Source organism: Pistacia vera, unplaced genomic scaffold, assembly GCF_008641045.1.
Source record: "Pistacia vera cultivar Batoury unplaced genomic scaffold, PisVer_v2 Contig461, whole genome shotgun sequence".
Classification (NCBI taxonomy): Eukaryota; Viridiplantae; Streptophyta; class Magnoliopsida; order Sapindales; family Anacardiaceae; genus Pistacia; species Pistacia vera.
In genome coordinates this window covers 356,733-379,737 of record NW_022196292.1, presented here as the reverse complement: position 1 = coordinate 379,737, position 23,005 = coordinate 356,733, and the positions used below count along the sequence as shown (strand labels likewise).

At 33.5% G+C, this 23,005-nt stretch overlaps 1 protein-coding gene across 1 annotated transcript; it reads left to right on the top strand.

Annotated features, from left to right (window-relative positions):
• The first annotated feature begins 801 nt into the window (after nucleotides 1-801).
• Nucleotides 802-2,652, top strand: LOC116145359 (ribosomal RNA small subunit methyltransferase-like). Its single transcript, XM_031430813.1, has 3 exons — nucleotides 802-980; nucleotides 1,189-1,500; nucleotides 1,667-2,652. Exons 2-3 carry the CDS (start codon nucleotides 1,195-1,197, stop codon nucleotides 2,423-2,425), a joined length of 1,065 nt encoding a protein of 354 aa, XP_031286673.1. The 5' UTR covers nucleotides 802-980; nucleotides 1,189-1,194; the 3' UTR covers nucleotides 2,426-2,652.
• Nucleotides 2,653-23,005: the final 20,353 nt, after the last annotated feature.

Genomic DNA, 23,005 nt, shown 5'->3' with positions numbered 1-23,005 from the left:
GAGAGGATGTACTTGTATAGTAAACACTAGAGCCACAGTTGGGTTGTGTCGTGCCATGCCTTCTATCATACCATGGACCATGAGATTTATGCTTTGTGGTGTCGTGCCGAATCACCAAATCTGAAGGCCCATGGCATGGTCCACTATATATCGTGTCGTGTCGTGTCTTGGTCTAACCTACACTATTTCTTGTGTTTGAGTAAAATGCTCCCAAACCGTTGATTTTTGCTTTCTTTTCTTTCATAGGGGGTAGAGGTTGTGACTGTGATAGATCTTGTGGTTATTGTGATGGCGACTCGTTATCAAAATAATCAAAATGATTAAATTCATTTAAATTTGAATCCATTTTGAAATTTGACTAAAAAGTAAAATAAATTCCATGAAAAAAATAATTGAAAATTGAGAGAGATTATGAGAGCTTGAAGTTGAAAGAGAAAGGAGAATGAAGATTGGAATTGGAGCGTGAAAAAATAAGAAAAATAATGGGGTATTTATAGAGCATGCATTCATTTGGTTCCCCAGGAGAGAAATTGTTTCTCTCATATATTTCATTTATCAAAACCCACTCATATCTGAGCAACCCAGACGGTTAGGGCAAATTGGTTTCGATTCTCAATGTAAAAAAATATATCAACATAAACACCCATTAATAAATTTTATTTTATTTATTAAAATATTATTTATGATTATTAATTAAATTCCATTTAATAGCATCAATAAATTTAATCAAGCACGGATTAATTAATTAAAGTATCTAAACCATATATATATATATATATAAAGACTTCAAACCCTAAACAATTGGATCAAAATCCCTGTATACGACCCGCCACCAATATACACTCGCACACGCCGGCCACTCTTGGCGCCCACTTAACAGTATCGGCAGCCGCCTGCGACGCCACCCAGCAGCCCATCCAGCACGCACCGCGACGTCAATCGCCTGCCACAAGCCAGCTACTTAGTCGCCGGAAAAAAATGTGAGTGAAATGAGCTTAAATTTTAAACTTGATTGGTTAATGATGTGTAACCTAGATTTACAGCTATGCAGCTCGAGGTTGAATCATAAAATTTGAATTTTGGAAACTGTGCGTATTAAAGATTGAATTTTTAGTTTTAGAAGAAATTTAAATTCTTAAGGATGTTGAAAAAAATCTGAAACCTTAATTGACTTGTTTCTTTCACCAGCCAGCGATGGCAGGAGGCAAATTGAAGAAGGAGAAAGCTAAGCACACAAGTGCTCCTTATCAAGGTGGCATAACGTTCCACAAATCAAAGGGTCAGCACATCCTCAAAAACCCTTTACTTGTGGACTCCATTGTCCAGAAAGCTGGAATCAAGAGCACTGATGTCATTCTTGAGATTGGTCCTGGTACTGGCAATCTCACCAAGAAGCTTCTAGAAGCTGGCAAGATGGTCATCGCCGTCGAGCTTGACTCCCGTATGGTTCAAGAGCTTGGCCGCCGCTTTCAGGGCACCCCTTTTTCGACTCGTTTGAAGGTACTTGTAGATGTATCTTTCAGTCTTTTGCAGACTACATAAAAATTTAACTACCATTCGGTTCAATTCTCAGTTTAGGGTTGATTTTTTAAGAAGGGTGTTTTCAATTTTTGCCTTTGTGTCATTAAATATATATCCTGAAATTTTGGTCTCTTAATATTCACAGATCATTCAAGGCGATGTGTTGAAGACCGATCTTCCCTATTTTGATATATGTGTGGCAAACATTCCTTACCAAATTTCTTCTCCGCTCACATTCAAGCTGTTGTTTCACCAACCTGCCTTCAGATGTGCAATCATTATGTTTCAGAAAGAGTTCGCAATGAGACTGGTTGCACAGCCTGGTGACAAGCTGTACTGTCGGCTTTCTGTGAATACCCAACTCTATGCCCGAGTTTCTCACCTCCTCAAAGTTGGGAAGAATAATTTTCGCCCCCCACCTAAGGTTGATTCCTCAGTAGTTCGAATTGAACCTAGGAAACCACGTCCGCAAGTAAATCCTAAGGAGTGGGATGGATTTATACGGATGTGTTTCATAAGAAAGAACAAAACACTTAGCTCGATTTTCAGGCTGAAAACCGTCCTTTCGTTGCTTGAGAAAAACTACAAGACCCTTCAGGCGCTAAAGTCCTCACAGAGTAGTTCCATGGAGAATCTTGATATTGAATTGGATATATCGAGACTGGGGGATTTTAAGGAGGATCAAAAAATGGACATGGATGGTGGAACTGATGATGAAATGGAGGTGGAGGATGGTGATGATGATGAAGGTGATGCAGAAGGTGAAGTATCTGGGTTCAAAGATAAGGTTTTGGCCGTGTTGAAGGAGGGACAGTTCGAAGAGAAGAGGGCATCTAAGCTCACTCAACAGGAGTTCTTATATCTACTTTCTCTGTTCAACAAGGCTGGAATACACTTCTCTTGATGTCAGAGAGTCATATATTTCATGTATATTACAAGCATACCCAATTTTGTTTAGCATGCTTTCGAGTCAAGTAAGTGGTCATCTTACTATTTTTGTTCTTTTCATTTTTAAAATTATTATTGGCACGTTGATCATTTTATTTCCGGTTGTGATTGAACCTATTAAACTAATCTTTATGATGTGAATCAGTCATGTGAAAGGAGATATCAATCTATCATTATTTGACATTTGAAAGATGTGTAACTGAAACCTTCTGATCTTTAAACCCACTACGTATCTGTACACAGACCTCATTAGGAGCTGGTTTTTATACCCGACAAGCACAAATAAATTTAATTCATGTTAGTTGTTATTGTTCTTTAGGCATGAGATTATTCTCAAACCTAAATTAAGTTTGTTTAGTGCCGAAGTAAAACAGTTGCATCTGTGATGACTGAAGACTGGTGTCAGAGTTAACTTTGTTTATTTATCTACAGTTTCAGTACTCTTTCTTTACGAGTCAGTAGAAAGGAAGACACTGATGAAGATTACCTAGGTTGCACCCATGTTAACTATTTCAGGATAAGGAAGTCAGTAAATAAGAAATTCATGACCAAACTTAGTTTTGCGGTAACAATGTAGAGTCTGTGCGGTGGCCAGTGGGTTCAGAATCAAGACATACTGTTCCCTATTTAAAACCGGCGTCAGGAACATTACTTAACTAGAATTATAATAAATCACTAAAAGAGGTCAAAACATCTTATTTTGAAACTAGAAGTCTCCCTCAATACTATTAAAGCACAACAATAAGATGAACAAGCGTGAGTGGATTATTCAAGATAACTAATCATTCTCTAACCATAAAAAGACAGAATCCATGTACTTATTGACAGCAAAGTTCCTGTATATAAATCAAATTTATTATTAAAAGTAACATACAAGTTCAATAGAGTCGATAAAGTTTGGAAGTGTGTCAATTTGCAGAAGCTGAAGTTTTATGCCCAACTAAAGAATGCTTATAAAATACTTACTGCCAAATCATTTCCACTCCAAGGTGATATGCTGCATTTGGTACTTGGTGCATGACAGTGGAAAGGCCTTGCTCAATGAATGGGTTTAAAGCTGTGGGATGAAATGAATGCAAGAAACATATCCCCATATGTGTATACTTTTGCTATTCTTATTAATGCTCTGTGCAAGGACAATAGGCTAAATGAGGCTCGCAGGTTTTTTGAGTCAATTAAAAGTGCAGTAATATGGTTCCCACACCCTTCAAGTACAACCCTGTGACTGATTAATGAGCTTTGCAGGGNAACATACACATATATTATACAAGAAGTGAGACTTGTCAACAAAATCCAACAATCATATAAGTGTTCTTGACCATTACCCAACAACATTGCAAACTATCACAACAACAAACCCATTTAGTAACAAATTTTCCCACTTTATAAATGATTCAAAACAGGGACAGTAGCGATTTAGATTGTGTTGATGACATAAGTTTGTAATCTAGTGAAAAAAAAACTCAAGGTCATCCTCTATATGGAACAATAACCAACAATCCATGCATCAACCTGACACACAAGTTTGCACAAAATAAAACTTTAACCCAACCATCCGTCAGTCGCTGTAATGGTGCATGACCAATGGGATTTGGCTGGTAGTGTGCCAGTAAGGCCTTTTTCGGCCACGACCAAAGATGTGGTCGTGAAATGGCAAGGCCACATGTTTGGTCGTAAAATGGTCATAGATCTAGCCGTTTTTCAGCCATGGATTTGTGGTCCATGGCCATTTTTGGCATTGCCGGTGCACAGCTGGTCATATACGACCAATCCTACGCCATTTCATCGACTGTCAGCAGTGGCTAGCAGTCTACCACTAGTGGCTTGGGGTGGATGTGGGTGATTTTTTACAAATAAAAGTTTTATATGGTTGGGGTGTTTTAGCAAAATTTCAAATGTAGGGGGTTAGAAAAATGATTCAAAAAATAATAATAAAAAATACTATTATATTAATATTTAAAAAGGAGGGCAATTTAGTAATCTATATAATATACCCACCCCTTTATCCTCTCAACCAAACATATTATTCATCAATTTATTCGTACCAACCAAACACATTTTGTAAATATTCCTAGTAATCTTTGAGATGATCTTTCTTTCCGTTAATATAATATCCCCCTATAATAAAACATTATATGATCCAAACGCCCCTAATGAACAATAATAAACAATATCATCATGTAATAAACATAAACTCTAGAAAAATGTTTTTTTTTTTTCGTTTTACAAGTAAGGCTTCATGACTTACTCCTTTCTCACTATTAATATAGTCAAAGCTTCTTTCTACAATGAAGTTACTTCACAATATATCAGGTAATATCACCAACAACATTTAGATGGCCATCACGAACGACTCCTCTCTAGTAACTTTTTTTTCGCGCCTAACCCTTTCCATTTGTCATAGTGTTTGGCAATGAGTTACTTAGTTTATTTGGTGTGTTCGGTTGAAAGTTACAGATTTATTTGTTTCTTTATTCAAACCCTATCCTACCAAATCCTATCCAAATACATATTTGTATCAATATTATGAAAATCTAATCATATTTTATTCAACTAAAAAATATTTAGATTTTTTTAACCCCCTAGGTTTGTTAATTTGACTAAACACTCCCAACAATAAAAGTTTATAAATTGACAAAAAACACCCCACCTACCCACCCACATATTGCCAGCAGCTGCCTACCACTGTCGGAAGGTAGCTAGAATTTGCCAGAATGGCGCACGACCGACTATGATCAAAGATCTGACCGTTGACGGCCAAATGACGACCAAGATATAGTCATCATCAACAACCAAATCTTTGGTTGTAGATTTGGCTATTTCCGGCAAGATCCATGGTGGATTTGGCAGGAAAATGCCAGATCGGCACACTACTGACTAGATCCAACCGTTTTTACGTCATTTCGATGACTTTCAGCCACCGTTCGATGGTGGTGACTGGCTGCCAACATTTAACGGGTGGGTGGGGGTGTTTTTGATAGTTTATTATTATAGGGTGTGTTTAGCTAAATTAACAAATGTAGGGGGTTAAAAAATAATCTAAATGTTTTCAGAAAATTTACCAAACAGATTTTCAAATTCAAATCCTATTCTCGTAATAACAACTCAACTCAACCTAACCCAACTAACTAAACTCAACTTTTTCAAAAATACTATTCTAAATACTCTACCAAATATAGCCATATATGCTTTTATACTATCAAATACTGTGCACTTTATTATTATTTTATTCTATATTTTCTTATCCTGAGGTTAATTACTAATATGCCTTTGATAGTAACAACTTAACCTGACGGTCTGTAAAAAATGAGGGTTAAGGTCCTATTTTGGAAATTTGTGGGGGCTTGCATATGTAGATTAAACATATGGAGATTTTCATTATCATCCCATTTATAAAAGGATTCTAAAAGCTACCTAGGGTAGCTTTTAAAATTAGATTATTTTCAAAGTTGATTTTGTATATTTACATGAAAAATATACCCTTGTATTATAGTTTTATTTACAAAGAATTTTAATAAAAATTTAATATATTAAATGTATAATATAATTTCTTTTATTAACTAAATAAAAGCAAATTGATAGGCAGTGGAAATAGTGGATTGACAGTTACTGCAACAATGGACATCAGAGACGACTTTCAGATCCGATGACGTGCGTTGCTCCTCACCGCCGATCCTATCAGGGCCAGCATGAGGTGGTCTGCCAGAATCCAATGGGATCACCTGATTCCAACTCGTCGTTTGGTCATAGAAGGAGACCGAATGTTTTGTCATCTTCTACGACAAATTGACAAGTTGGGAATCTAGTGATTTCACCGGATTCCAACATATCGGCTCACGTCGATCCCAATAGGACTAGCTGTGACATTAGCACTCTATCATTGATCGAAAGTCAGATCCAATTTTTTTAATATTAATTAATTAACTAGGAATTTATTTAACATAAATTTTTATTACATTTTTAAATATTTATTATATACATAGCATAATACAAAGTTAGAATTTATAAAAATATTTTAAGAAATAAAATGTCTATTTTGGTCATTATACATACACTAACAATTTCAAAATCTAATTTACCAAATACACAATCATAGTTTGAAAATCATAGCAATTATAAAAGTAGTATTTACCAAACAGATTCCAAATTATTTTCAAAGTTGATTAATTATAAAGTTAGGGAAAAACTAATTAAACTTAAAACTACAACAATCCCAAACCAATCCTAAAATTAGGAATCCAACAAAGAAAATATTTGAGTTCCCATTTTTTAAAGNTATACATTTTTAAGAACTTTTTTGAATAATAATAAGCTACTAATTAAGGTTAAATTTTCATCTTAAATTATGTTAATACTCCTGTAATTTGTTTTTATTCTGTTAATAACTCTGAGGGAGAGGTCTCTTACAATTTAATTACCAAATATTTTATACTCATACAATCTAATATTTAAGTCGAAAAAGAAAGTAGCATTTTGGAGAGGAATGGAAGAGACAGAGAATCTCTAATCCCAATGAAGGCCAAGGAATAGTCAGAGAAAGAAAAGAATCAATCAAACCAGCTGTTGAATTAACACAAACTCACTCTCCATTACCTCTCCTTCTCAAGAGAAGGGACCCCAATTGCGATCATTCCAATGATCAAATCCTTCCAAAACGGTGCCTGTCCCTTTAGCCTTTTTCCCCTCTATTCTCCGGTCAGATTCCCACCATTTTCATTTTAACAATATCAACGACAGAAAGAACTCGCCATTGCCATGGTGGGTCACCTAACTATATCATATTCAAGATAAAGTGGACCTTCGTTAATTTCTCAAGTCTCAACCCAATACTCTATTGTCAACCTAACATTTTCAACATAAAAGTTCTGAAAAATTCTCGCCCTATCGTTTTACTTAAGATTGTTTTATTGACTAATTAATCTTAATTCTCATGCATTTTACGTTTAAATTTTCTTGCATGTTAGACTAATAAGTAGCCATCTCAGTGATGCATATATCTCAAGGCATTACAGTGCCCCAAAAAAAACTTTCCAGTTTGAGTTTTCAAATATATTTTTCAACGTTTTGAACAGCTTCATTCTTATTAATGTTCTCGTGATTAGCGGGAGGTTTATTTTATCGCCATTGGATTCTGCATAATTTAATTATCAAACGCATTTTATTTTAACAAACATTTGACCAAACAATCGCTAATGCTGTCTTCTTGTTCAAGGAATTTAATTAATTCTCTTTCTCTTTGCAAATATTGGAAACATCTGTATCCCATGTTCTTGCATGTTCACATGCAATTTTTTTTTATTTTTTTTTTTTCTTCAACTTTTATCATTCATTTCTTAATCAGAGGAATAAGAATTTTCTTTCTTTCTTTCTTTATCTTATTTCACAAACCTCCACTCTACCTAGAATAAAGGGGGGCATCATTTTTTTTTCTTTTTAACTTTCATTATCTTCATATATATATATATATATTCTCTGGCGCCAAAGATGCTTACCGAATCCAATATCATTTCTAAAGTATTTTGATTTTTATTTTTTTGTTTATTTTTTTTCGAGAAATTTGTCTCTACTTATTCTGGAAGGCCACAAAAGTTTCTTTCTGATATATTTGTTGTCTTTAAGTAACATTAAATTAACTATTAATTAAGGACCATAAAATACCAACAAGTACTAGCTTTTCCAAATCCTCACTTGCTTCCAAAAGCATTCATTGATTCTATCATACTTGGTTTATACTACAATTAATCACTTAATTAATATATAATCGAGTTTCACGCATGTTAATTTATTCCATATCTGTAAATTAATTTGATTGAAGACTTAAAAAATTGATGAGATATACTCAAATCAAATGAAGATTTTATCAAGTTGAAAATCAATCTAAAATATATATAGGAAGAAAAAAAAGGATAAAAGTAAGAAGATGAGAAAAAGAGAGAGATTCTCTTCTTAATCCTTATCCGAGTATGTGACAATTCCTCACTGGTAAATTATAAGGCAGGAATCAATTCTTTCTTTTTTTGCTTTTTAAATTCATATAAAACCAATTACATGATTTATACTTTTGTGGTTATTTTTGGTGGCGATTGTGGTGGCACCTTATTATTACAGACGCAACATTGAATTGTCATTTTCATAGAAAACTTCCACATTTTGAGAAAACATTAATTAGGTAGTCTTAATGATAATTAAAGTAAAATTAAACCTAGATATAAGAGAATTTAATATTAAAAAGTTGGAAGGGGCCCGAGGGTGTTAATTAGTTGGAAGTTGGGAGATTAAGGAACATGGGGAAGTGAGAACAGATGACTATATTGTGAAAAAATTTAATAAAACAAAACAAAATTATGCTGGATTTGGCAAAACCAATGTGTTGAAACCTGTAAAAAGAATGGAAAATACTAAGTATTATTTATTTATTTATGTACTTCGATCTTGTCCCTTTTCCTCAACTGAACAAAATGGCTTACAGATTCATTGTAAAAGAAGTAAGCAAATTAGGCATAACTTTGATGATTAAATAGCTTCAACTAATTTCCATATTTGATTTATGTTCTTAAAAGATTGAAGATATGATATGATATGATATTCTTCGAGATATGCCACACTCAATAATTTATAAAAACTAAAATTTATATCAAAGTGATTCATGGGTAATGATTTTTGTTATTTAAAATTTAGGGTTTTCACCAATACCACACATTCACAAATTAATTACAATATATCTATATTTGAAAATTTTGCAACGGCTAACATATAAAAACCTTTCATATGATTATAAAAATTTTGTATGTGCAATTTATGCAAAATCTTAATTTAATATATATAATATAGCTCTTGTCATTTTTCATAAGAGTATTTAATATTTTTCGAATGGAATTGATGAATTTAATACTAAACGATCTTACAGGGAAAAATGAAATAAACCCCAAAGAAAGAAAGCGATCCACGAGCCATATCTTTCTTGTGTTATTTGATCAATTAGTGTTAGGGAGAACAACATTTTCCCACCCAAGGTTTGGTGAAATGACACTTTCCCACCCATTAAGTTTTAAAATGACATCTTTCCACCCTTCGTCAGGTTCCATTAGTGTTTTTCGTTAATATTTGATTGAAAAGATGAAAATGCCCTTAAATAATTTATTTTTTAATTAGTTTATTATAAATTAAAATTTAGTTAAGTCAAAGTCTTTACTAAATTATTTATTAGTTCAAGTGTAAGAATATATTTTTTTCCTTTGTTTATTTAATTAATTAGGAATATTGATTTTTTATATTAATTAGTAAAAATGAAAAACATTATATCATGAAAAACATTAGATATTTAGTAGATTATTAAATAATCGTGATGGGATATTGATGACATTATAAATAAATAAATATAAAGTTTATTTAACTTTAAATAATTCCATAACATTACTCCTAACTTTTTAAGTATAGTTAATTATTTTATCTTTTTTTACTCTTCAATATTTGGCTAATTAAAAAATTTATAAAATCAAATATTTAAGGGTATTTTTGTCTTTTTAGTAAAATATTAATGGAAAACGTAACAAAACCTAATGAAGGGTGGGAAAGTGTCATTTTGAAACTTGAAGGTTGAAGCGTGGGGAAGTGTCGTTTCACCAAACCTTGTATGGGAAAATGTCATTCTCCCTTAGTGTTAGAATTTTGTATAGAAATAATAGAAATGAAAGAGAGAGAAGAGACATAAGAGACTAAGACCATCTCCAACCCATTGCACCAAATTGGTGCAAGTTTTACACCAAATTGGTGTGATTTTTGGTATGAAACACACTATTGCATCTCCAACCCAATGCATCAAATGTTACACAAAAAAGAATATTCCTTAGAATATTCTTTTTTTTTTTCTATGTAATAATCAACAATTAATCTATTTCACTCTTTATTTTTGTATATATTAGTTAAATATTGATAATGATATTTTTATTAAATAATATTTATTTTAAAAATTGTACTAATTTAATAAAATTAAGCATTTATTTAATCAAATAAACATTACATTTAATATAGAAAAACATTACATCTAATATAAAATGATACCAAAAAAAAAAAAAAAAAACACAAAAAACAATATACATTCGATTGGCCTATTAGAAAAGCATTTCAAGAAAGTACAAAACTCCATTTTCTCTTTCAACAATAGGAAGTATTCTTTTCTGCATTTCCAATATTCTGATTTCCTAAACTAAGTAAGCATTTGAAAATATTGTTTTAGAAAATAATATCAAATGATCAAATGTATTATTAATCATAAGAATATAAAAAATGATTTTATCGAATATTTTCTTTTTTCGAATGCATTTTGCCGTTTGGACGATATTATGTGTATTGTCCTCATTATACATTTATATACAATAACACCATTTTTTTTTATTACATCTATCTAAAATAACCCTTTATCAATCTTATATTTTATACTATATGCTGATCGTCTAGTATTGTATTCTACTAATTTTGAGAGCTAGAAAAAGTTGAATATATTTACTTTATAAATTTCTCAACCCTCAAGTTACAAATTTAGGTTGATATAATCAAACATTTAACTATAAACCATTTGGACAATTTTTTGTGTATTGTACATTTTATACTTTTATATACAAATATCAAATTATTAACACTAATTTTTTTATTTATTACATCTATCCAATATAACGGTTTATTATTCTTTATCAGTCTTATATATAATACTATCCGCTCATCGTTTAGTATTGTAATGTACTAACTTTGAGAGGTTCAAGAAAATTATTTTACAAATTATTGTCATAAATTTAAATTAAATATTAAAGTTGATATAATCTAATTCATTAAAAAAATAACTACAAATCGTACTGTCCAGCTAAGATCCAACCTTACCTGATAAAAGTGAAGACTTAAGGCCACTTTAACTTTACTTCACAAAGAAACAAAAAGCTTATAGTGAAAGTTTAGTTATTACTTCGAGTAAAGAAAATATGTCACACTATAAATCTGACATTACAAAATAGAGGACCACAAAATCTAACGCAAACTGACATCCCATTTATTCACTAAATAGCAGTCAAAAGAAACGACTTTAATCGGGGGGGAGTCAAATTCTAATCATTATAATTAGGGTTTTTTGCTAGGGTTTTGTTGGGATGTCTTTCCCCTAAAAAACAAAAAACAAAAAACAAAAAAATATTAAAAAAAATTCATTCCTAGATTTCTGAGTTCATATATAGAGAGTTCTGACCAGTTTCTTTTTGCTTTCTTTTTATATTTTTAAATAAAATTTAATCACATTATAATACATAAAAATAACAGTTTGTATCATGGAAAAAAGAGTCGTGCAATATTTAAACCTTCTAATTGGACTTTAACTGAAAATGTCCGGACTGCCTTATATTTCCTTTTCAGTTTCTTTTTCTAATCAACCAATTCTTGGATACTCCGAGTAATGTCCAAGGTACAACTATTTTTTGTTAAGATTATTTTAGAATTAGGATAATTATGTTAAATCTTTTATTATTATCTTTTATAATTAAGTTAAGTCTTTTATAATTATGCTATTTTCTTATTATGATAGAATTATGATTATCTTATTATCCTTTTATAATTATGATAGAATATCTTATTAGATTTGAATGAGACAATTAGAGTCCTTTTGGGAATCATAATAGGCAATGTTATGATTATTTTAGAATTAAGATAATAATGTTAAGTATTTTATTATTATCTTTTATAATTATGTTAAGTCTTTTATAATTATGCTATTATCTTATTAGGATAGAATTAAGATTATCTTATTATCCTTTTATAATTATGATAGAATATCTTATTAGATTTGAATGAGGCAAGTAAAATCCTTTTGGGAGTCATTTGGAGTCAAGTATAAGGTTATATAATAGTCTAAATCTAGATTGTGGTTATCAATGAAATTTTTTGTCAATTACTCTCTCTATCTCTTGTTCTTGGAGGTCTATGTTCCTCATATAAACAGATCCTATCCCAAACCCTATCAATTGATGCTTTCGTTCCCTAGTTATGGCTGAAGGCACTCGCCTGCGTCTTTTGGATTAGCAGCTTGCTAAAATTATGGCCCTACAATTTGCCCAAGCAGAGACTCTCACTTCTTTAACAGAGAAATTGGAAGTTTTAACAAGTGGTTTTCAAGATGTTACTTTGCAGATTTCAGCTCTAAACAACTAGTTCGATCAAACCTGCCAGCAAAACCAACATTTCGATGAATCATCTTCAGATTTGATTGAGCAATGGGGATCGACTTCCAGGAGTTTTTTTCCCAAGTCTTTTCGTTTAGAAGTCCGTCGTTTTGATGGCATGGATTCGCGTGGCTAGAGGTTTAAAGCTGAACAATTCTTTGATTACCATAATATCCCTACCGACCAATGATTGACGATCTCTTCCTTCCACATGGATGGGCCAGCTCTCTCCTAGTTGTAAGTAAGTGATCAGGTTCGCGTAACGGAACAAGCGTAATATTAAAAATGAAAAGATCACTTATTCGAACCAAGATCTGAGTACAGATTATAGCGATTTCATGCATAAACTAAAATGTGAAATAAAATTTGTGTAAAAACAAATCCATACAAGGATTTAGTTCATACCTATGTTTGGAGGCTCCTCCGAATATCTTTGACTTCGCTCACAAACACTGTTCACCGACTACTGTTCACTGACACTGTTCATCAGATACTGTTCACTAATTGATCCAATGTAGGATCGCACTCATGGAAATCCACACGAAGATAATCCGAAGAACCGACAATTGTTTTGCTAGAACAATTGCTGGCTTCAAGAATCAAGAACAATCAAAGAAAAAGAAAAAAATTTCTTTTCACTCAAAGGTGAAAATGTGAGAGAGATGGTGGCTAGGGTTTTTGTTTTTATAAAAAGCATTCATTGTGTTTTAATTAAGTTGCACTTATATAGTGCAACTAATTAAAACCATATTCCAATAAGGAATACCCATGGGCACCAACCCAAGCTTACCCTTGTAACCAAACACCATGACTCCGTTTGGTTCATTATTCTGATAGTTTTTAGAATAATCTTTTGAAAAAAGTTAAATTGGGCGGGTATTACGATGTAGGATTTGGAAATTAACAAAAATATCCCCTATGTTTGTTTATTTACTAAACATCCCTATAATAAAATATTAAAAGTTAACAAAAACACCCCCAACCCACCCATTAAATACGGACAACTGGCCACCACTGTCGAAGGGTGGCCAGAGTGTTTTTGCAATTTCTAAAAAAAATATTTCGGGGTGTTTAGTTAAATTAACAAATTTAGAAGATTTAAAAAAATTGAAAAATATAGAATAATATTTTGGTAATAATGATATTTTACTGTTTAACTTTATTGGGAATACTAATAGTAGTATTCCCAAAAGGGAACCAAATGGAGCCCATGTAATTGGTATTTTAAATTAATTAATTATTATTATGATTAAAATTAATTAATATATATAACAATATATTAACATTTAATTAATAATAACAATCCATTTAAATATATGCATACATATATTTAAATATAATCTCACGTATTTAATTTTAATATCAAATTAAATACAGACAACAACCTCAGCAAATTTAATTGCACTGCAAGATTATCAAAATACCCTTTCGTCTTGAAAGACGAAAATACCCTTCTCACAAAATGATTCTTAAATTATCTTCTAAGTGTGTGACCCGTAGGCTTCTCATCATATCAGCAGTATGTAGTATTGCGATTAACACCAATTAATCGTCTCATTACACACAGACCAAGATTGACCCCTAGCAAGCCATTATGGCCACTCGATGATTCAGATTCAGCGAAACCGCTGCCTGTCAATGGTATGCTTATCGTGCAATCAAGACCTTTCATCAACTATTATCTCATCAAGACCGAGGTATATAAATAGTGTCAACCTCAGATATCCTTGACATGTTTGTATTCAGTTATTGGACCAATGACAGAAATATCAAATTGGATTGAGCTACAACTTAATCCCACTGTGGCCACATATTTAGTGTCATTGCTGTAGACGTAAAAATCTACCTGTACGGAAAGGGGGGTCTGATCCTTCGGGTTCTCTATTGCTGGATCGTTTTGATCATGAGGCTGGGATGGGTCGATTGGACCGCGCACTGTTGTATCTTTATCTCCGTTAGTCAGAACAGAGTAGTCGAGCGCCAGTGCGTTAAGCTGACGCGGCCCTTTACCAGAATCCGAGGGTTGATGCTCTGGTGTGGAGAAGGGTTGCATGGATGGGATAGTTGTGCGGAACCGATTGGGGGGTGCTTGGTCGGGCAGAAACTCGAGTTCATAGAATCGACTTACTTTCTCTTTTAGCGACTGGTTCTCGACCCTGATGGATGTGTTTTCGGCTTCCAGTGCGGCCACCTTGTCTAAGTTTTGTTGCAAGAGAGCGGTCAAAGCCTCCAGTCTGGCCTCGAGGCCTGAGTTAACGTCGTCTGGATTGTAAGCCATGGAATATTCCTCCACGAAGCAAGGTTAATCACACCGAATGATTGCTAGAGGCCCCACGGTGGGCGTCAAACTGTAGATGTAAAAATCTACCTGTACGGAAAGGGGGGTCTGATCCCGAGAGGTTGAGGCCACTAGCGATCTGCTGTACCTGCACACGTAGAGAAACACACGCGTGAAGCGAACGGGAAACACCAGGGTGGTGTTTGCCGTAGGCACTCCGACGCTCAAGTCAACAAGGCTGAAAGAGATTTAATAAGAATTAAGGAGAAGAAGAATTACCAGGAGTCTTGTCGGAGGCTAGGACTACGGCGGAGGCGTCGGGTTCTTGGGAGCAAGAACTTAGGAGCAAATAGATGGTTTTGAGTGGTGTAGATTGACTGTGAGAGATTGCATGCTTAATGAGAGGGCAAGCCTCTGTTTTTATAGTGAACCTAAGGGGTTGGAATCTTAGTAGGACACTAAGTCCTATTTTGGGAGATAATCCCTATCATAAAAGAGATATGATTTCTTAACCTTATCAGATTAAGTTTAATAGTTTAAATAAGAGTTGGAATCTTAGTAGGATACTAAGTCCTATTTTGGGAGATAATCCCTATCATGAAAGAGATATGATTTCTTGACCTTATCAGATCAAGTTTAATAGTTTGAGTAAGATTTGAAATCTTAGTAGAAGAGGAAATAAAATGAGATTCTGATTTCCTATTTATACTCTGTTGCAGGCTAATGGGCTGAAACCTAGTTTAGCTTAACTTATAGGATAGCCCAACTCATAGAGTGGGTAGGTCGCAAGGTGATTTTAAGCGTGGGCCCAATCAGGATTGGGTTGAGGCTTTGGGTCGTGACATGTTTATTTCGTTATTAGACTTCGTCAAGCCCAAGACGATTTTTGGCCCTAACAATTGCCATGTACTGAATTACCCAGTGATATAACTTCTCCCATACCCAGAAGTGATGAATCCTTTGTCAATCCACCATAGTCTCGATACCCTTCTCAATGTAGCCAATCACTACCCTATTGATAGCTTTGAATATAACTACGTTGGGCTAGTGTCAAACTACACCAATTGGTGCATAAGGCGTATTGGTGATCTCAAGTCTAAGGATCACATGCACCACCATCTGTTAGAGGATTTATTCTATAGACATTGGGGTTACCATCTATATGAAATCCTTTGGTGGGTCGGTCCGGTGGACTTGCCTTTAGCAAACACCCATGTGTTACACTAGGTTGTCGGCAAACAACTTTGACAAGTGAGATCAGTCACCGCCTTTCAACAAGGTCGTTCAACACTATGATAGCCTTACCATATTATCTGTGTCCTTAGTCAGAATAATACTAGGGCTACAGACGTTTCTAGAATGGCCACCATATGTGATCATAGGGTTCTCACTATCAAGATCTGAAACACTTGATACCTTCATCATGGTTCTACCATCCTAAGGACATATATCATATAATTATGATTTACACGATATAGAAGAATATGCCAATTATTGATAAATAAACATTTATTACAGAGTCAATTTTACAATAATTGATTGGCTCTAGGGCACCTATTCTAACACTAGTACTAGTGGATGCATTCCAATGGGCAGATTCGTTCTTGGCATTCTTTCCTACAAGATTTAGATGTTCGTTTTGGGCCTTCAGAATTTGTGGATTACCAAGGGCAGTTGGCGAAACTTACTCAAACAGGTTTTGTAGTCGCTTATCTAAACGAATTTGAGGAACTCTCTAATCAAGTTTCTGGCCTTCCAGGTAGTTCCTTCTAAGTTGCTTTGTATCAGGGCTCAAACCAGAAATTCGAAGGAAGGTGCAGTCCTTCTGGCCTCACACCCTCAACCATGCCATGAGTCTTGCCCGCTTGCGGGAGGACAAGTTGTAGGATCTACACCTATACTTGCAATCTGCCGACCCCCAATCTTACGATCCTAGTAAATCAACTCCTAATGTTCCTTCAGCACAACAAGCTCTTTTGCCGACTCCAAAACAATCGGATTCCTTACCTGTTAAGCGACTCACAGCGGCACAGATGCAAGAATGGCGCAACAAAGGTTTGTGCTATAATTGCGATGAGCGTTTTCAACATGGGTATCGCTGCAAGGCCAAGTTCTTTCTCTTGCTGATGGAGGAGGATAAACTGGGATAACTGCTGTTGATGGTTTCATACCTTGCAACCTTGAGGACAAGGTTGAGCCAAAGGGGAAGGCAATTTTAGAATTATTTTAGAATTATGATAATTATGTTAAGTCTTTTAGAATTATGTTAAGTCTTTTATAATTTTGCTATTATCTTATTAGGATAGAGTTATGATTATCTTATTATCCTTTTGTAATTATGATAAAATATCTTATTAGATTTGAATGAGGCGATTGGAGTCCTTTTGGGAGTCATTTGGAGTCAAGTGTAAGGCTATATAATAGCCTAAATCTAGATTGTGGTTATCAATGAAGAATTTTGTCAATTAATCTATCTATCTCTTGTTTTTGGAGGTTTCTGTTCCTCATATAAACAGATTATGTCCCAAACCTATCATTTTTCCTAATAAATGGGTATAAATTATGAATAAGAAAGCAAAAAAAAAAAAATTGTGTTTATGTGAGTTTTTAAATGTAAATGATGAAAACCTTATTTAATAATCCTTGTATTAAGGATAAAAATAGGAGAGAGATCTCAATCATACGTATTTATTAATATATATGCATTATAATATCTGTAAGAATTCAGAAAAATTAGATCTAAGGATGGTAGATATAACTACGGGCGGATGCAGTATTGCCCACCCTCAAATATTAAAAAAAAAAAAAATTAATATATATAATTTTTGAATTTTGGCCCATCCTAACAAAAATATTAATGGACAAAAATATTAATGTGCAATTAGTTTTTATTTTGACTCATCTTAACCGAAATTTCCGGATCTATCCCTGCATATAATTTTCAATGATATAAACAAAACCGGAAACAAAGTTCCAATCCAGTTGATTGATTCCTAACCCTTAAACCGAAAAAGGAATCATGATTCCTAAAAATAACTCTTTCCTTTTAACTTAAAGAAATCATCACTATCTTTCAATGGTAGTGATGATTTAATTTTTGTTTTAATAACAATATTATTTGAACTTCCCAATATACCAGTCTCCCGAAGTTGCACTAATTATAATTTTGTTTTCGAAGTAAAGCTAAAAGGCTCTTTAACTTATATATTTTAATCAGATTAAAATTCATGAAATAAAAATATTTAAAATACAAAAAGTCACAATCAGACACTGTGCTTGTGTGTACAGTATATTAGGAGGTACCAATACAGTTGAAGTGGAATGGTACTTGTAAATGTAATTATGAACTACGAGGCAATTTACCAAGCAAATGCACTTTACTAAGCAAATGCACTTTAATTTAACTTTGATTTCCTCTGCTTTTAATACATTCATTAAAGTAGGGTTCTAGAAAACAAAATAAAATCAGAATATGTTAAAGATGATTTAAACAATCAGAAAATGTTAAAGATGGATTAAGAAAGATTGAGCTAAGATCCATGCAGATTATCAGTACGAATAATGTTATCTCAATACTGTAATATTATCTTTCTATTTGGTTTTAACATTCAGAATATGTTAAAGATGATCTAAAGAGAGTGATAAGGAAAAAGGAAGCTAATGGAATAGCATCTAGTAAAAGTACTGTTAATTTACTCAAAGTAAAGAGAATATCCCATTTTAATAGTGTTAAAATTAGCTTTATATCAGAAGATTCAACTTTCCTAGATGAAGTAAAACATCGATATCATGCGTGCATGTAGATTAATTGTAAAATATTATTATTATTAAAAATCTTTAACAAAGAAACAAAAAGCTCCTACTGAATTGTCTGCAGTTATTACTTTGAGTAATTAAAGAATGTTGCAACTTTATTGCACAAGTAAAATCATACCATACAAATTAAGACTACAAAATCAATGATTGATAGCACAAAAACTCGCATTCAATTTAAATTGTACGGGGCAGTCAAAAGCAATAAGCTTTAGTCGGGGCAGTCAAAAGCAAATAAACAAACAAACAAACAAAGAAGCTACTGAGATTGAGCCAAGTTGATTTAGAACAAGAAAAAATTCAACAATTTGAAAACAATTACAATGGCAAAATGTAAAAAAAAGAAAAGGTAGAATCTAACGTAGATGGCAATGACGGCTTTAAAACTTTTAATATTCCACAAAAATGAAATGCACTTTAAGTACGATGACAAAGTTGATTTAAAGTAAAATTTGAAATAGTATGCTAACATGAAATAGTCTTGGGTTATCAAGGATCATTTATTAAGCAATATTTTGGAGTCATGAGTCTGGGCCATCACCAATTTTTAGCCCAAACAACTTTAGTTTGCCCAAAGTAGGGTTGTTTTAAGCCCATTTAGTAATTTAGAGAGGATGCATATTCTCATTTTTTAGATTATTGAGAAGGTTTGAATTTTTTTTCCTTTAGATTAAAGTTTTTATCAACGTGAATTTTTTATTGGACCCTTGATACTCGAGCATTCCAAGCATAGCAACTTGTTTGTTTTATTTGAGTTGATTATTTTGCAGTAGGAATTTTCTATTTTAAGGGGTTAGGTTCATTTTGTTCCCTTGTCCAAGTGTATCTTCCTCGTTCCAATAAAAGACACTCTCGTTCCGCCTAGGTTCTTGAAAAAAAAAAAAAAAAAAAAATGAGCATTCCAAGCATAGCATGCCTTGTGTTATGTTAGAATATGTGTCCTATAACCAATCAATTATTATAAAATTGACTCTGTAATAAATGTTTATTTATCAATAATTGACATATTCTTCTATATTGTGTAAATCATAGTTATATGATATCTGTCATTAGGATGGTAGAACCGTGATGAGAGTATCAAGTGTTTCAAATCTTGATAGTGAGAACTCTATAATCACATATGGTGACCATTCTAGAAACGTCCGTAGCCCTAGTATTATTTTGACCAAGGACATAGATAATACGGTAAGGCTATCATAGTGTTGAACGACCTTGTCGAAAGGCAGTGACTGATCTCACTTGTCAAGGTTGTTTGTCGATAACCTAGTGCAACGCATAGGTGCTTACTAGAGGCAAGTTCATTAGACAGACCCACCAGAGGATTCCATATGGATGGTAACCCTCGTGTCTATGGAATAAATCCTTTAACGGATGGTGGTGTATGTGATCCTTAGACTTGAGATCACCGAAGCGCCTTGTGTACCAATTGGTATAGTTTGACACTAGCCTAATGTAGTTCTATTCAGAGCTATCAATACGGTAGTGATTAGCTACATTGAGAAGTGTATCGAGACTATGGTGGATCGACAAATGATTCATCACTCCTAGGTACGAGAGAAGTTATCTTATTGGGTAATTCAGTAAATGACAATGACACTAAATCTGTGGCCATAGTGAGATTGAGTTGTTGCTAAATCCAATTTGATATTCTTGTCATTGGTCTAGTAACTGAATACAAACATGTCGAGGATATCTGAGGTTGACACTATTTCTGTACCTCAGTCTCGATGAGATAACAGTTGATGAAAGGATTTGATTGCACGGTAACCATACCATTGGCAGGCTGCGGTTTCATTGAATCTGAATATATTGGGTGACCATGATGCCTTGCTATGAGCCAATCTTGGTCTGTGTGTAGTGAGACGATTAATTGGTGTTAATCGCAATACTACACACTGCCGATATGATGAGGAGCCTACGGGTCACACACTTAGAAGATAATTTAAGAATCATTTTGTGAGAAGAGTATTTTCATCTTCTAGGATGAAAGGGTATTTTGGTAATCTCGCAATGCAATTAAATTTGCTAAGGTTGTTGCCTGTATTTAATTTGATATTAAAATTAAATACGTGAGATTATATTTAAATATATGTATGCATATATTTAAATGAATTGTTATTATTAATTAAATGTTAATATATTATTATATATATTAATTGATTTTAATCATAATAATAATTAATTAATTTAAAATACCAATTACATGGTGTTTGGTTGCAAGGGTAAGCTTGGGTTGGTGCCCATGAGTATTCCTTATTGGAATAGGGTTTTAATTAGTTGCACTATATAAGTGCAACTTAATTAAAACACAATGGATGCTTTTTATAAAAACAAAAACCCTAGCCACCCTCTCCCTCTCTCGTTTTCACCTTTTGAGTGAAAAGAAAAATTTTTCTTTTCTTTGATTGTTCTTGATTTTTGAAGCCGACAATTGTTCTAGCAAAATAATTGTGGTGCTTTGGATTATCTTCGTGTGGATTTCCGTAAGTGTGATCCTACATTGGATCGATTAGTGAACAATATCTGGTGAACAGTGTTGGTGTAGTAGCCGGTGAACAGTGTTGGTGAACAGTGGCCAATGAATAGTGTCAGTAAAACAGTAGCTAGTGAACAATGTTTGTGAGGGAAGTCAAAGATATTCGGAGGAGCTCCAAACGTGGGTATGAATCAAATCCTTGTATGAATGTGTTTTTACATAGATTTTGTTTCACGTTTTAGTTTATGCATGAAAACGCTATAATCTGTACTCGGATCTTGGTTCGAGTAAGTGATCATTTCGTTTTTAATATTACGCTTGTTCCGCTGCGTGAACCTTATCACTTACGTACAGTAGTATCAGAGCCTCGGGTACCAGACTATAAAGTTTTCACTGATGTTTGATAACATGTGGCTTGTTTGATAACATGTTAGTATAAACTGTTTTTAAAATCTGTAAAATCTGCCTTCAAAGCACGTTGTAAGAAATCAATTTACTTGATTAATTTAATTTGTTGATGATCTGCAAGATTGGTATATTGGGATATGGATTTCTGTTGAGATCAGAAGTTTAGATTGATGGCAAAAATTCGATTGGCATTTTGTTTGCTGCTGGTTGAACTTATCTGTTACATATCAGTGTACGCTCGCTGTGGTGATCATTGTTAGGCGTACTCACTGATTGTAAATCAACGCTCGCCAAGACGATATAACCCATCGTCGTGGCGATCATCCTTAGTGCGATCGCTGATTGAATATCAGCGCTCGCCGTAGTAATATAACCCATCACTGCGGCGATCGTAATCTAAGGTGCGAGCTGACGAAAATCAGCGCTCACCTCTGGCGATCACATGTGATGCATGTACGAGATGAAAATCAGCGCACGTTGCAGCAATCTAATCCATCACCGCAGCTAGCGTACTTCTGAGTGTGTAAGGGCCAAAGTGAAAAGTTTCAAAACTTTTGGACCAAATTAGATCTGTAAATTGTCAGAGGGTAATTAATAATTCACCCACCCAAATTCAAATATTGATTGTTTTTGAATGTATGCAATGTTTTTATTTGATAATTGCATGGTGCCTATTACATGAGCCTTAGAACTATTGTTTATTGGGTTTGTTTGTAATTTTATAAAGAAATAGGACCTGCGTGTCCTGCCTCTCTCTCTTATATCTCCATGTATTTCTTCTTCTCATCTCCCTCTCCTTGTATGTAACGTGAGGTTTCTATTCTATTGATGTAAATTAGAATAGGATTTTTGTAATAAAATTCTTTGTAATGATCATGAAGAAGAAAATAAGGAGCTATGAAGAGGAATAACTTGAAGACTCAAGATTTACTTTTAAACCTTAGGTTGACCTACTAATTCCTCTAGGCTAGAGGAAATCGGTTTTAGTTGGGCCATGTACCGGCATGTTTAATTTTTGTTTAGAATGCATGCTAAGGTTGAATGTTCAATAACATGCCAAACAGTGTCATTCTAACAAAATAATAATCTAATAAGACATTAAATAAAAACCCTTGAATAAAGAATATTAAGTCACGTATGCCTTCCATAACCATGGTTTTAATCAAACCACTGTTCGTCGGAATCTTGTTCGCCATAGCGAAGTGTACACTTCTACCGGTGGAAGGTTAAAATTCATTAGAGTTTTCCTTAATGGTGATGGGTCGACTTAAAATGACAGTTTTGCTTGTTCGCCACAAAAAGGGTTGATAAACATGTGATAGGTAAAGTAGAGAAGTACACATGTTGTGTGTACATGGTGAC